Below are 14,244 nucleotides of genomic sequence, written 5' to 3'. Positions count from 1 at the left end.
TCCTACTCCCGTCTGCGAAACACGCAGTTTGTCCTGACTCGCCTATATACACGATCCGTCCCTTGGCTGCACTGCACGAGATCGGCGAAGCCGAGCGCGCACACCCTGTGCATTAACCGACGCGTTCTCCCGACAGGGTCCATCCCGGCACCAGTGATCTTCGGCGGCATCGTGGACCAGACGTGCGTGGCGTGGCACCGGTCGTGCGGCAAGAGTGGCGCCTGCGTCGTCTACGAGAACGAAGGCATGTCGCGTGGCCTGTTCTACGCCCTGGCCGTCACTCTCTCGCTTAACATGCTGTGCTACTACGGGTCCCTCGTGGCCCACCGACGCCACACCCGCAAGCGCGCCAGCGCCAGGAAAAGCCGCGCTATGTCGTACAAGGACTAAGCGCGGCGCCCGGTCGGTACAGCTGCGAGGTAGCCCCTGTGCACCAGGCCCCGTGCTCCGGTCCACAGAATGCTGCTGCCAAAGCAACCGTTGCTAGGCAGCAGGCTGCTGCGAGACCACGTGACAGTCGGTGCCTTCGGGATTGTAGGACTCGAGCTCTCTCCGTTTCGCTCTCTCCGCAGCGGTGAAATTTACTATTGCAATAAATAATGGCGCACCACGGGCAGAGCGTATGTCTTGCAGAGACCGCAGGGGGAAGCCGACGACGCCTCACGCATTTTGTCTCACTATATAGAACGCTTGGGGGGGGGGGGGGGGGGGGGGGGGGGGGTGCTCTAGCAGTTCCGACAACGGAACTCTCATATTATATATTGTCACATTGTCATATTATGGCACCCACTATCACCAAGAAGCGGGTCCGTGGGTTGGATATGATTATTTTCATACAATGGCAAATAGCCGCAATGGGCGATCGGTCGAGCGACCGGTACATTTAAAATGAGAAGAAATGTGCAATTATAAGATATATCTTGCAAGACAATATAAGATTTGTCATGTTTTGCAGCATGACTGAACGAGAACACATGCGCGAGCCTGTTTTTGTTTCATTCATGCGAAAGACGAAGGAACGCAATGACCAAATTTATAGAATTTGTTAACTGCTTCATGAAAGGTTCGCTTCACAGAGATTCAAAAAAATTTGCGTTGGATCTGCGTACCTTTTTTGTAAATGCGACAGGGTGAGTTTACCAGAAAGCGGCGAGTTTCGCCCAATATGGCCTCAGCGAACACGTAATAAAAAGGGCGAAGAAAACTAACGCAATAGACATTTACATATGGAATGTATTGTCAAAATGTATCAAGTCAGGCCCACTTTTACTGATGAATTTTGACGTTCTGAAGTTGCAAAGCGGGCTCCGATAGACGCCGTAAGGGAAGGTTACGTATTAACACGTATACTTGTATATCTACTTCGGGTGACCGCTTTTCACCGTCTAAGAAAAATGATATCGCTCAGCCCGGGACGCGCCCACTTATCGGAAGTTTCTCGAATGTTATCGACGGTTCTTGGTGCTATCTGTTGTCACCGACGCTTGTGTAATCTGATGAGCATGTGCGGCGCGAATTGTGTAGAACATTCTGGAAGACACGCGTGCAACAGCGATTAGTCTGGAACCTGCGGTGGCTCACGTATAAAAGCCAACGCGCTTGACCCGCTGATCAGATTTTCGACGATCGCCGACTGTTCGCCGCTATCGTTCTTCGAGTGTAGCCTGCTTTTCAAAGCACAAGTTCGCCCAATAAAACGCTAGTTTCTTCACTCATAGTTTTGCTGCCTTCTTCACCGTTCCTACTACGTGACAATGTTACCGTTTAACTATTCGGGAGTGAATGAGCGCCCAGAGCCCAGGAGGCGAGCCTTTTAATCCTTCAGTCCCCGTCCGAACGCGGACGCGCTGCAAGTCGGGAAACGAACCCGCGACCCCTTGCTTGGCAGTACAACGGGGTATAGCCATTAGCATAACGAGGCCGGTTGTATACTCTTGTAAAAGATAACGTTGATATCAATTGCATTAACTTTTATACACCGACAGACCTCCAATTTGCAGGGTTGCGCACAGGCGAAATGGTTTATCGCGCTTGCACCTTACGAGTCGCGAGAAAAGCGGAGAGGTCGGCCTGAACTGTTATGTTATGGCCTGCTAACTCAACATTGGGGAAAGGCAAACAGTAAACAAAAAGCAGAAAGCGAAGAAGACATGAAAAGGTGCATGAATAAGAGTAATTGCCAATTAACCGGGAACGCTTGTTTCAACCGTATTAGGTCTGTATAGTACCGGAAGAAACTACGATCAAACCGTCGGTTGCCGGCTTTTTAATAAAGTTATTCCTGTCCTATCCCATACGATAAAATTGTTTTCAGGCTCCAAGCTATCCTCCTCGTAAGCTGAATAGCCTCCCAAGTGATGTTAATGATCCCTTGATCAACTGTGGGAGTTTGCGCCACAGTGGGGTAGCAAACTGGAGGCTTTAACTCTAGTCAACCTCCCTGCCTTTCTCTCATTTGTATCTCTCTCTCTTTCTCTCCGCTGAGGGGGATAGGCCACGAACCGGGTGGTAAAATGATTTTGAAAAGAAAAGAATATAAATGAATAATCTAGGATGAGAAAGAAACCGATAATTAAATGAAATATATATCTGTAACAGTAGATATTTTAATTCGCATTTACAAAACAATTATTTCATTTCAGATTGTTTTGCTAAGAAGAGTAATAGCGGTTTTGTCACCGCCCGATTCAAGGCCGATGCCCTAGAGTGGGTTGTGCCATTTCACCGAAGAACAAGAACAAGAAATTAGTGTACATTAAGTTAGTCAGCCTTACATACATGGGAATAGTAACATGAACTTAAAGTTAAAAATACGTAAAATAAAGGATAGACGCAAAAAATGAGCACGTTAAATTTAATCGCGTGAGGGAGCTTATATCTTAGCGGCAAGCAGCCAAGCCAGCCGCTATAATATAACCTCCCTGCCGCGATAGCCCAGTAGCTATGCCGTTCTGCTGCTAAGCTCTGTAGGTCGCGGTTTCGATCCCGGCCGCGGGAGCCACGTTTAGATTGGGGCGTTATGCCAGAACCCTAGCGTACTTAGTTTTAGGTGCGTTAGAAATCTGCTATCTTCCAACGTCTAGAAGATGGCGGCGTTTAGCCCCAGCGCGAATGGTGCAGCGACATCAAGTACGAGTCGTGTTTCGAGGCAACGACAACCACAGCCACAACAAGAGCGGTGCGTCCCATCTTCAAGTGAGGTTTTTCTCTGAGACTTCCAGACTTTCCCAGACTCTCCACATCGTGGAGGCTGTCTTGCCGAATATGTTTTTGGATATGTATACACAGCTTATGTGGAAGGTATACACCCACGAAATGACTTACATATAAACGTCATATATGATTGGCCACGTAGCTGGCCACGTAGCTGGCCACGTATGCTGACCACGTTCTGTTCGAGAAAATAAGTACCTACATAAAATCTGCACATGTAATGTCGGCTCATTGGCATGCATATTTGAAGCACATCGATCGATTAATAGAATGGCAATGTATATTTATCAGATTCTTTGATTTACTGTATTTTCTTTGACATAGCCACTCAGAATGTGCCACTGCGTTATTGGCGAATACTCCTGAATGGGTATGTCCCACTATGTACGACTACTAAATAAACGATTTATATTTAATGAAGAATCCCTGAAAAGGTCGCCGCATGCTATTATCATGTTGATTTCCATACGAATTCTTCACGCACACGATTAATATATACTTTATGAAGCTAGTACAGATTATACATAATAGAGGTCCGTGACCTGCAACAGGGGATCAATCAATCAGTTTATTCATGCATCAATGTACATGGAGTGGTGAAACGAAAGAAAGCTGCCTGTGAGGCAGCTTGACGTGTTCTCACCCCCGTACGTTTAATCAGCAACGTTTTGCAACAAGCAAAAGAATAGTAACAAAGAATAATGCATGCACACACATTTTATTCAACTACACAGGCATTATAATGGTATGAAGAAGTAGAAAGAAAATAATTTGCATGCTGACTTGCATGCAAACGAATGCTACAATGTTGAAACGAAGTGCAGGTTGTGAGTCATGCTCAACTGTATAAATAAACGAGTATATAGGGAACAAAAACGACACAGGAAAATAAACTATAATACGCTTAGGTTGTGGTGCGGTTACATTTTGTAACACTATGTCACGATCATGAAACTAGTTGAACAGTTTTGGAATTTTACTTTTGAGCATCTGCTCTCTGTAATCAGTACGACATAGTGGCACATTACAACACTCTAAATATCTTGTATCATATATGTGTGTCTGCAATCGAAGTTTCGCAAGGCAAGTTAGATAAGAACAGTGACGTCGTTCTTCTTGTAATGTTTTACTGAGGCAATAATCGTAAACGTTTTCCACAGAGAATGAACCACATTTCTTTATTAGAGGGGCCGCTACAGTGTGCGATTCAACACTAGATATACCCCCAGTTATATTCTTTTGGGCATGGGCAAGGTTTGCTATATTAGTCGGCGTTGTATTGCCCCATTCAAAACAGCCAGTATTGTATGCTAGAAAGAAAAAGTGAGTGATATTACAAGATTGTAATGTTCATGGGTACTACACCTCTATTTCCATAGAGTCAACCTGTTTCTCGTGGCAGCCTTGTTATTGTATCATCGGTCAGCATGTCCCTAAGCATATATGTGTTCAGTAAATGCCACACCTATAGATTTAAAATTGCTGGCTATTTATATTGGATTGTGATTTGAAGAAAGTAAAAAATTTGCAGGCAGTACTGCTTGCCCTTTGATCTAAATATAATTGCCTTAGTTTTCTTCGCATTTATAATCAGTCCTTTATTTGAGGTCCAGAGCGCTAAATCTGGATGAATTTCATTTCCTCAGCGGAATAGTGCCACAGGATCAGTATCCGGAATGAATAGACTTGTATCGTCCACATATATTACAAACTTTCAATCGTGATCAACCTGTGTGATATCATTAATGAGCAAATGAAAAAGGTATGGTCCTAAAATACTGGCTTGCGGTACGCCGCAATAGATTGTTTTCACGGAAGAAAGGTGATGATGAACTGCTACACACTGTGTAGGATTGCTCAGATAGGACTGAATAATGTTGTGCGCTAAGCCCGATATGCCACAGAATAGCAGCTTGCGTAAAAGTAGATTGTGCTTCAAAGAATCAAAAACTTTAGTTAGATCAATAAAAATCCTTAATATTGAACTTTTACATTCAATATTCTCCAACATATACTCTCTCTGTGTGAAGAGGGCGAGCTCTGTGTAATGGTACTGCCTGAATGATAAGTGAGCGTTCGTTATTATGTTATCTTTATCTGTAAAAGACGACAAGTGAGAAAGCAAAGCTTTTCCTAAAACCCTTGAAAGCACATGCAAGATTGATATAGGTCTATAATTGTTTAGATTATTCCGATCAGCTTTTTAATGGTCCCCCACCTTGGCCATTTGTAATTGTATTAGAAAAGTACCGCTGGAAAAGCAAATATTAAAAATGTGTACGAGTGGGCCAACTATAACATCCACAACGAATATTATTGGAAGAACCTACATGCTGTAACAGTCACAGACAGTACCACTTTCAAACCTGAAATTACAGAAAAAACCCCGCACTCAAATATGCTGCTGAATAAAGTATTCGGTATGACCTTGCACTGACATTAAAAAACACAATAGCAAACACTGTATCTTTGCATGATTCTTTCTGATGACATGTGTTAGCGTCTGCGATAGAGGGGTGATCCATACGTACAAAGCAGGCTAGTTCTTTACCGCTAACTAAGGTCTCATTGATCTCAAGCTCGAAAGGTTTGTTAAGTGCCTTAGTGCTACCGAGTATTTACTTTCTTCCACGCGGGTAACGGGCTGTCTGTTGCTTGCGCAAATTGCTATCAAAATATACAATTCTAAGATACCGAATTTCCTTATACAACTAGTTACGGTATGCTCCATAGCTCTTTAACAACCGTGTGCGTCTCGAGAGGCGAAAAAGGCGTCATACGTATTATATTTAGCCTTGATTTCTTTTATCAATTCTGATGTGATCCATGACTTGAGAATTTTTCTAGATGGACGGAATTGCTCATGTGGGAAACGCAAATCATAAGCCTGGTTGAATTTCTGTAGAAAAATGTAAAAGGCTCAATATCCTCAGCAACGAAAATCGCGTCCTAAGGCATAACTGATATATCCCGACGAAGATAATCTAGATTCCGAGACGTGATACTCCGTATGAGTATGCATGGTCTCTGTTCTTTGACATGCTCATTGATAGCCATAAATATAGGTAAGTGACTACTTATAACACATGGTATAATTCCAGATATTACATTGTTAAGTTCAAAGCTCGTAAGAAAGAAGTCGATTAGCGTAAAAGAATGAGCGGTTATTCTGGTGGGTGCATTAATTACAATAACTAGGTCAAAGTTTTATATAGTTATACCAATTAACCGATCTGCCATTGAGCACTTTGTGAGCAAAGCAATGTTGAAATCGCCACCACACATTATATTAACCTTATTGCAGTTCCCGCAAGCGAAATTGTTTTTCAAGACTTTTGATGCACTTAGAAGGACAACCATAGGGCGGACGATAAAAACTGGTATAAGTTTATCGTTCTTAAAATGTTCAATGCTTCGCAATCAGGTTCTGAAAAGGTAAAGTCGTCAAGTAGCTCACAGTTAAGCGTGTCATTTATTCACTGACTTCCCACCACCACGTAGACAAGGGCAATTTAAGGAAAACACGTTGTATCAGTCAAGGTGACATTATCATCCGTGTACCACGTTTCCGTCAGCACAATGTCGTAAAACAGGAAATAGAGCTGTTTAAAAATTATTTCAATGGACGCGTAATTATTTGCCGATTGAGCGTTCAAATGACCAAAAAAAAAAACTTCATTCCAGATAGGTAGTCTTTCTTTACATGGTTTTGTAGCTCATCAGGTGTAGTCGCCATGATGGTGGAGCAACTCTTTAACCGTGGTCAGATCGACCTTAAATAATACACGCCAGGTCGTTCTTGGGCCAGATTACGATAGCTCGGTCACTCTCTTTCCGGCTTGCAAGTACTTTCCCATTGATGAAGGAAACGTCGCTTAGTTTCCCATATAAGAAATCGTGCCTGCTTAGTTATATTTCCTCGAACGTAAACCTTAAGAGTCCTTTGATTTCAGTTGCCTGTGCCTCTCGAACCACTGATTACGAAATGAGTGCCGACATAAACAATGTTGCCAGGTATACTGTCCCACCTCGCCGGCAAATTGTGCATTGGCCAAGAGACGGACGTACATTTGAAATAAATAAACTAACAAACAAAATTCATTTCTAACAGTTGTCGCATTGAATAGCACAGGTGTGCTCGCCGTGTGCCGACGCCGAGAACGTACACGGCATTTCCAGAAGGACATCCAAAACTTTTTAGCTAGTCCAGTTTGCACCAGATGCGGTTACATTCCAGGTTATACAGAGTGTGAAAAGGACAAGACCATTCCACTCATGGTAACGCGCAACTTCAACGCGGACATTCAGACGGTAGATCGCCGATTTCATGAAGGCGACGTAGGGGTTGGCATTGTTCCAACCTAGCAGCGCAGACTTACCTCCCAACATGCAGAATAGGCGGTATCATTGACCACGTGTTCGTGCGAGGCATACATTTCATCAACGTGGTCGTTTCATACTTTATGTTTCATACTTTACGTACATACTACTTTCACACATACTTTCATACATACTTTACTTTCATACCTACTTTCATACCTACTTTCATACTCTACGGAGCATATGCCTCTTCTTTTTATACTGCCTCCACCTGCCGCAACAAAAGACACGCAAGAAGATGTGAGTTGCTCGTCTACATAAATGAAATTACAGAGTTCTAATAAAAAATCGAAGTATCTTAAAGTGTGCCTTTAAAGTGTTCCCCTGTAGTTTTAAAAGACACTTATTCAGCGCGAACACGCCAGTGGCCCCTACGAAACTTGCGAATAAACGCTATGTAAGACGTTCGCGTTTAATTTACAATACATAGTATTGGACTCTCGAAAGACCTGAATAAAGTATTCGGTATGACCTTGCACTGACATTAATAACACAAAATAGCTAACACAGTTTAACCACTCTTTCTGCGTTTAAAGTAACCTTCGCTGGATGTATATTACAACAAGGTACGTTATATTTGTTGCACTTTTTTTAGTTGTTCTTTCCGCCCCCCAAGATGGCTAGTTGTCTACCTGCTCTGCTTCCTTGGTCTTGGACGCAATGGTGCTGTGACCAGGATGAAGATTTAACGTTGAAATTCCCTACAGATGAAGCAGGCCCACTGAACAAAACCGGAAAAAAAAACATGGGTCCTTCCATCGACACACCAACATCCAGAACCCCCAACCATCCTGCCACATGACCGACCATGGTTGCTTAAGGCCGACCCACACGACGGACCAAATTGCTCTTTTGGACCGCGGTCCGCGCATCACGTGATAGGACGTCACCAGTTAGTGCGGAGCGCTGTTGGCCTGCGCAAAACCGCGGCCCTCGCGGTCGAACAAATCGCCCAGGCTTTTCCCGCTTCAGTTTTGGCGGGGGACCGCATGCAAACCGCAGCGATTTTGGCGTAGCCAGCGAATGTTGTCCGGCAACAGAGTGTCTTCAGCCAAATCCAATCCAGTTTTCAGCTCAGCAATAGCCAGTCGTTTCATGTCCGCTATAGTGTACTAGAATAATGAATTGTTTCATGTCCGCTATAGTGTACTAGAATTCTAGTACACTATAATGTCCGCCGTCCCGCCTACACGTGCGTGCAGCAGATATATTTTTTGAACACCATGTCCTCTTGGAGTGACGAGGAGGTTTTTATTTTATATCCCTCGTTGAGCAGTTCCCGGCTTTGTGGGACTCGAGCCGGAATTATTACAATGATAACGCGAAAAAGCGTTACTGAAGCTGGTTGGTCTGCTCTGCCGTCTGCTATGGCGGTCCGCCGTGCTCTGCGCCGGACCGGACTGCGGCGGGCCGTGACGTCGCATCACGTGACCGATTGGGCCGCAGACTTGGTCCGTCGTGTGGACTGGCCTTTAGTAGCTTGGACGTTCCGCTGCTAACTACGCGTTGCAGGATCAAATCCGGCCACGTCGGCCGCATTTCGAGCGGGGCGAAATAAAAAAAAGAAAAGGTTGGCTCTCTCTAATCGAGAGAAAATGCAAGCATGAAATGGCTACCAGCAAAGCAGATTGCTTGGAAATGATACTGGCCACAACCTTAAAATGGGTGTAGTGCATGTTCGCAACGGTACACCCCGCCACACCACGTACACCACATCACGCCATACTGTGCACTGGTCGATACGGATGCAATAGTTTCCTGTCCCAAACAGAACCCCATTGCAAGTTTCGTCTTGGTCAAGCAGCCATCCGCGGTACGTCGGATGTTACCGGCGCTACGGGCGCGCCGGACGCGCCGCGGACCTCAAGGACCGCTGGCGTTGAAAAGAGCACAGGTCTCAGCGCTTAAAGATGACAGACAAGTGTATAGTGCCCTGTATTTGCCTTTTGGACGTCCGCTGTTGGAAATGACAAATAAAACTTCAGCGTACTAGAAGTTGCTGCTTGAGTGATATTGTGAACAAACGTTTGGAAGAACTCGGAAGCGAAACTTGTTTGGGAAGTAAGTAGTGTATGCAGCGCGGTCTTGACTGCTTGCCCGGATGATCTCGCTTTGTTCTCGCAATTTGCCCGGATGTTCTCGTTTGAGTACCCGGATAATGGCACTGGCTTTTGGCTCAAGGTCATTAGAAGGTTGCCGACAACGGGAACTAAAAGCATTTAATGCTTAAAACGCCCCTGTGCCGGGTATTGGGTACACGTTAAAGAACCCCAGGTGGGAAAAATTAATCTTGAGTCTCTCACTATGGCGTGTCATAACGAGATCCCAATTCTGGCACGTAAAACTCCAGAATTCTTCAATTCTGTCCTGACATTGATTCCGAACTTCCAGCCATGGGTCGAGCTGTGAGTACGAGATTGATCAACGATATGAAAGCCCTCACGGAGACGACGCCGACGCCAATAGATGAGCTGAGATGAGAGATAGTCAGATTGAAAAATTTGCTGTGTATGAAGACCTATAGGAATAGGGTAACAGTGTTTGACAGTACCAGCAATTAATTACCATTATGAATAAGCGCACATTGCGCTTCTGAAACTTTAACTTCAACCTGAAACGTCACAGGTCTCTATGTACATCCCAAGATCCCCACATCCCAACAATCACGCGCCTAGCTCAGGCTACCGAAACTTGAGGTCCCGAAATTTCATGGAGATTTTATGGAGTGCCAATAATTTGGGGACCAATTTGACTTGCCCATTCACCAGAATGACCCGTTAGCGGACGTTGAAAAGCTGGAGCAACTTCGAAGCTAATTTACGGGTAAAGCTGAAGTAGTCACCAGAGGTTTTCCGACTACTAACGAGAGGTGTCAAACCACCATCGACGTTTTCAGACAGGTTCGGGTCGACTTCTCATCATCAACGACCACATGAGCGGTCCCGTGGATTTGCACAAGGTGCAATGCTGCGATGACTTGGATGCACTCAAATTACACGAGACGATACAGGCGCATTTCAGGTCTCTTGAGAGCCTCAAAGTCAACATCAAAGGCCAAAGTGTTCTGCTTAAGGCCGCTATCATCCAAAGTCTGCCGCAAGAGATTGTGCTAAAAACAATAAGCGTCTTTTGTCACAAGAATCAGCACCTGGATCTGGTAGCGTATGGGACGAAAATTTCGTCCCATACGCTACCAGATCCAGGTGAGAAGAGAGATTTAATGTCTCTTCTCGATTTTCTTAGTCTTGAAGCCCGAACCTGTGAGCACACCTTTACGATGACTACAAGTGCGAATGATACGAGTTAATAGTCGACGCTATACAAAAGCCAAGTAAAGGATGTTCAACAAAGATTGGCCTCTATGTTAACTATAAAGCTTTCCCTAGACTTGTGCGTCTTATCCTATACGAAAGGTCAGACATCGTACACCTGCACGTCTGATCCCCCAATAACGGAGAGGAAAGTAAATTACAAAAGTTTGGATGCTGCTCACGCTACGCAAAACAGTTCCATCGTGCTGGGGAATGCATGAATGCAATGATACTTCGCTGCACCAGTTGGACCAGTTGATGGAAGTTCAGATTTGGCAAGCAGCAGCGCTAGCTAGACGAGGACAAAGAAAAGTTTTGAGGTCCTGTTTCCTTCGCCCTCGCATAGGTAGCGCTGGTGCTCGTCAAACATTGAGAACAGTTCCCAGTTCGACACTCCTCGCAGCGAATAATCCTGCTACAGGCAGGTCAATTCAGGGCCCACGGTACATTGAAGGGACACTTCGCCAGGATGCTATTCGGCGCACGAAGCCGGAACGCGGCTTCGTCACAGAAAGCCTGCCGGAAAAGCGTAATGCCGGTGCATGGAACAATATGCAGTTTGGGGTCTTCGAAACTGGAAGTTTCTCCCTAAACTTTACAAGAAAGTGCCGATAGAACTGCAAAGCCAGTACTGCTAAAATGAAGTGGAAATTGGGGCACTCGAAGTACCGCTACATTGCAATGACCTGCTCGTGCTTCAAGATCGGGAAGCTTTCAGGAACCTGGACAAAAACCTTCGACTATCTGATATGCCTGACCTACAAGTACAGTATGAGCCGAACATCAAAGTATTTATCGGGACCGATTACTGCTGGAAATTCGTAATCGGAAGGGCAGGACTTCGAAACAGACATAGGCTTGCCATTGCACGGCGAAGTCATAGACCTTTCTGCACACATGGGGCGGAGAGTAGTAACGAGTCCTCACGCGTTTCACAAACGAAGAAACATTTTCCTCTGGTCCTGTGGACCACGTCCGCCATCCCTGTCTGCTCCCACAAACCTTCCATCTAAACCCCATGTCGAGTGGCTGACAGAAGCTACCAGCGCCGACGACCAACGATACCTTGCGGCGTTTATTAGTGCTGGATTGAAGAAGGCTGTAAGCGAGGCTCTGGACTGAGGGCCTTTTCACCACAACCGCACAACCTGAAAATAAAGTTTTCTCTCTCCGAACAAATCACGTCACCCCCCGAAATAGAATATTCCGGATTCGATAACGGATCACGGTGACCTTCAGTGAAGCACAAGGACCTCTTGAAGGATTCTGGAGACACCGGAGACAATGCCGTGATATCACAAGGACGGCACCACGTCCAATTGCCTAGGCATCTATGCATTCATGAGCTGAAAGACAAGCTAGACGTTGGGCTGCAAAGGTTAAAAAATCTGCAACAAAAATTCATAAAAAATTTGAAATTCCAAAAGGAGCATGATGGAACAATCATAAGGAGCTTCAGGTTTCTCCGAGGAGGTGGCACCTGGAGCCATAATGCCCCTCTACAGGGCCTCTTCCACAGCGAGAAGACACGTCTGAAATTCGGCGCTGGAATAGAAAAGATTTCGGGACTGGTCAGGGGTCTCGGTGCCAAGACGTTTTGTTTGAAGAAGATGCCTAAATCTTTGAAAGAGCCGAGGACCAAAAGAAAGAACGATTGTCAGCGACAGCGACCGACACGAGCCTACTCCTGCTGAAGAGATAGTAGGTACAGGTAAATAGAAGCTTGTGCTCGCCTTTCAATCGCCTGGATTCAGACGTGACTTGGCAAAACGATATAGTCGGGCAACGGCAAGAGAATCAAAGTCTTCAAGTGACAAAAAGCGACTACGGATACGCTTTCAGCCAGCTCTGGCGCCGATAATTAGGGGTGTACATCCGATAGTCGTGTTCAGCACACATGATAAAAAATTGAGGACCTATATATACTTCCAACAAGCCTGGAGTCGTTTTGCTATCAACGAAAGAAAGATTCAAAGACAACTGTGGTAAATGGCCCAAATCACAGAACTTTTCTCGGGCAAAGGCGGCAAAATACGTTCTTACAAAGCGATGTTTTTATTTGGGCGCCACCTTATCCGACAAAAACCTGGAAAAAGCGGCAAGAGCAAGAACCTTAATAGCAACAAGCCCCACGAATACTGGTACGCCGCAAGTATGCTAAAATGCTCGAAGGCGACGACGTTAGCACGGGCGCGTGCGGCACCACGACATCAAAAGCAGTGCATCCCTACCTCTGGGATAGCGGCAAAACTATCAGGTTTTGCGGCTTACAACGAAATTACCGCTCCAGATATCTCTCCGGCCACGGCGATCATGGTGAACAGAAATCTGACCGCCAACCAATTAAACCTAGAATTTACGGCGGTGTCATACACCTTCGTTGAAATCCTGCCAAAACGACGATCGGACCAAACGCTCTACATCCTGAATGTTTATAGCCCCCCTAGGGATAAAAGCCTAGCAGTAGCTACACTAATAGGCAAAGCATATAAAGCTGCAAAGCATGCACAACTCGTGCTGCTGGGAGATTTTAACGCGCACCATTCGGCCTGGGGCTATCAAAAATGTCAAAAGAAGGGCGCTAAACTCTGGGAGACCGCTCAAGACCTTGGTTTTACTCTTCTTGTTGACCCTGAAAGACCAACCCGCATAGGCAATAGCGTGAGTCAGAACACCTCGCCTGATTTGACCTTCACCAGGAACATAGACAATGCCATCTGGGAGAATACCGAACTAAACGTTGGGACCATTACATTCTCTCCATTACGGTACCATCCAGAGGCTACAAGCGAAATAAGCTGAAAATTAAGCGCACTAAATGTGACGCTTTCCGGTATGTTCGCAATGGACGCGAACTCGCAACCATTACAAACCTTGAAGAGTGGATATCCACTCTTCTCAAAGACGCAGCTAACTCGACCACGGAGGTAGACCAGGAGGAGGACGGCCCGGCTCCTGATGCTAAACTGGTCCACCTGTGCTCTGCGCAGCAGAGCTTGCAGAAGCACTGGCTCGCGCAGAAACACAACTGTGGCCTACGCAGACGCATCGCGCAACTCGAACGGGATATCGAGAAATACTCACGACAGCTCAGTCAGGAACATTGGCACCAGCTATGCGACCGCCTTAACCGCCAGCTAGGGCGCAAGAACAGCTGGTGCCTGCTTAAACACCTACTTGACCCCAGTCAGAATAAAACAGCATCACAAAAGAACCTTCAGAGGATCATATACTCTTTCCCGGGAGATAATGATGCCCTTTATGAAGCTCCTAAAAACCGCTACTTTATTACAAGCACCAATATTCGTCTACCCGTAGCTTATACCGGAAAAGAAAACAG

At 45.5% G+C, this 14,244-nt stretch overlaps 1 protein-coding gene across 1 annotated transcript in view; it reads left to right on the top strand.

Annotated features, from left to right (window-relative positions):
- LOC142578354 (solute carrier organic anion transporter family member 4C1-like) overlaps window positions 1–612 on the top strand; it is an 84,510-nt gene extending 83,898 nt beyond the window's left edge. The window contains exon 14 of the mRNA XM_075687751.1: window positions 137–612. Coding sequence (XP_075543866.1) covers window positions 137–390 — 254 coding nt within the window. The 3' untranslated portion in view covers window positions 391–612. The remainder of the gene's footprint in view (window positions 1–136) is intronic.
- Window positions 613–14,244: the final 13,632 nt, after the last annotated feature.

The sequence above is a fragment of the Dermacentor variabilis genome, chromosome 4 (genome assembly GCF_050947875.1).
Source record: "Dermacentor variabilis isolate Ectoservices chromosome 4, ASM5094787v1, whole genome shotgun sequence".
In the NCBI taxonomy this organism is placed as follows: domain Eukaryota; kingdom Metazoa; phylum Arthropoda; class Arachnida; order Ixodida; family Ixodidae; genus Dermacentor; species Dermacentor variabilis.
Note: the sequence above shows the minus strand (reverse complement) of the source record. Positions and strands in the feature narration are given on the sequence as shown.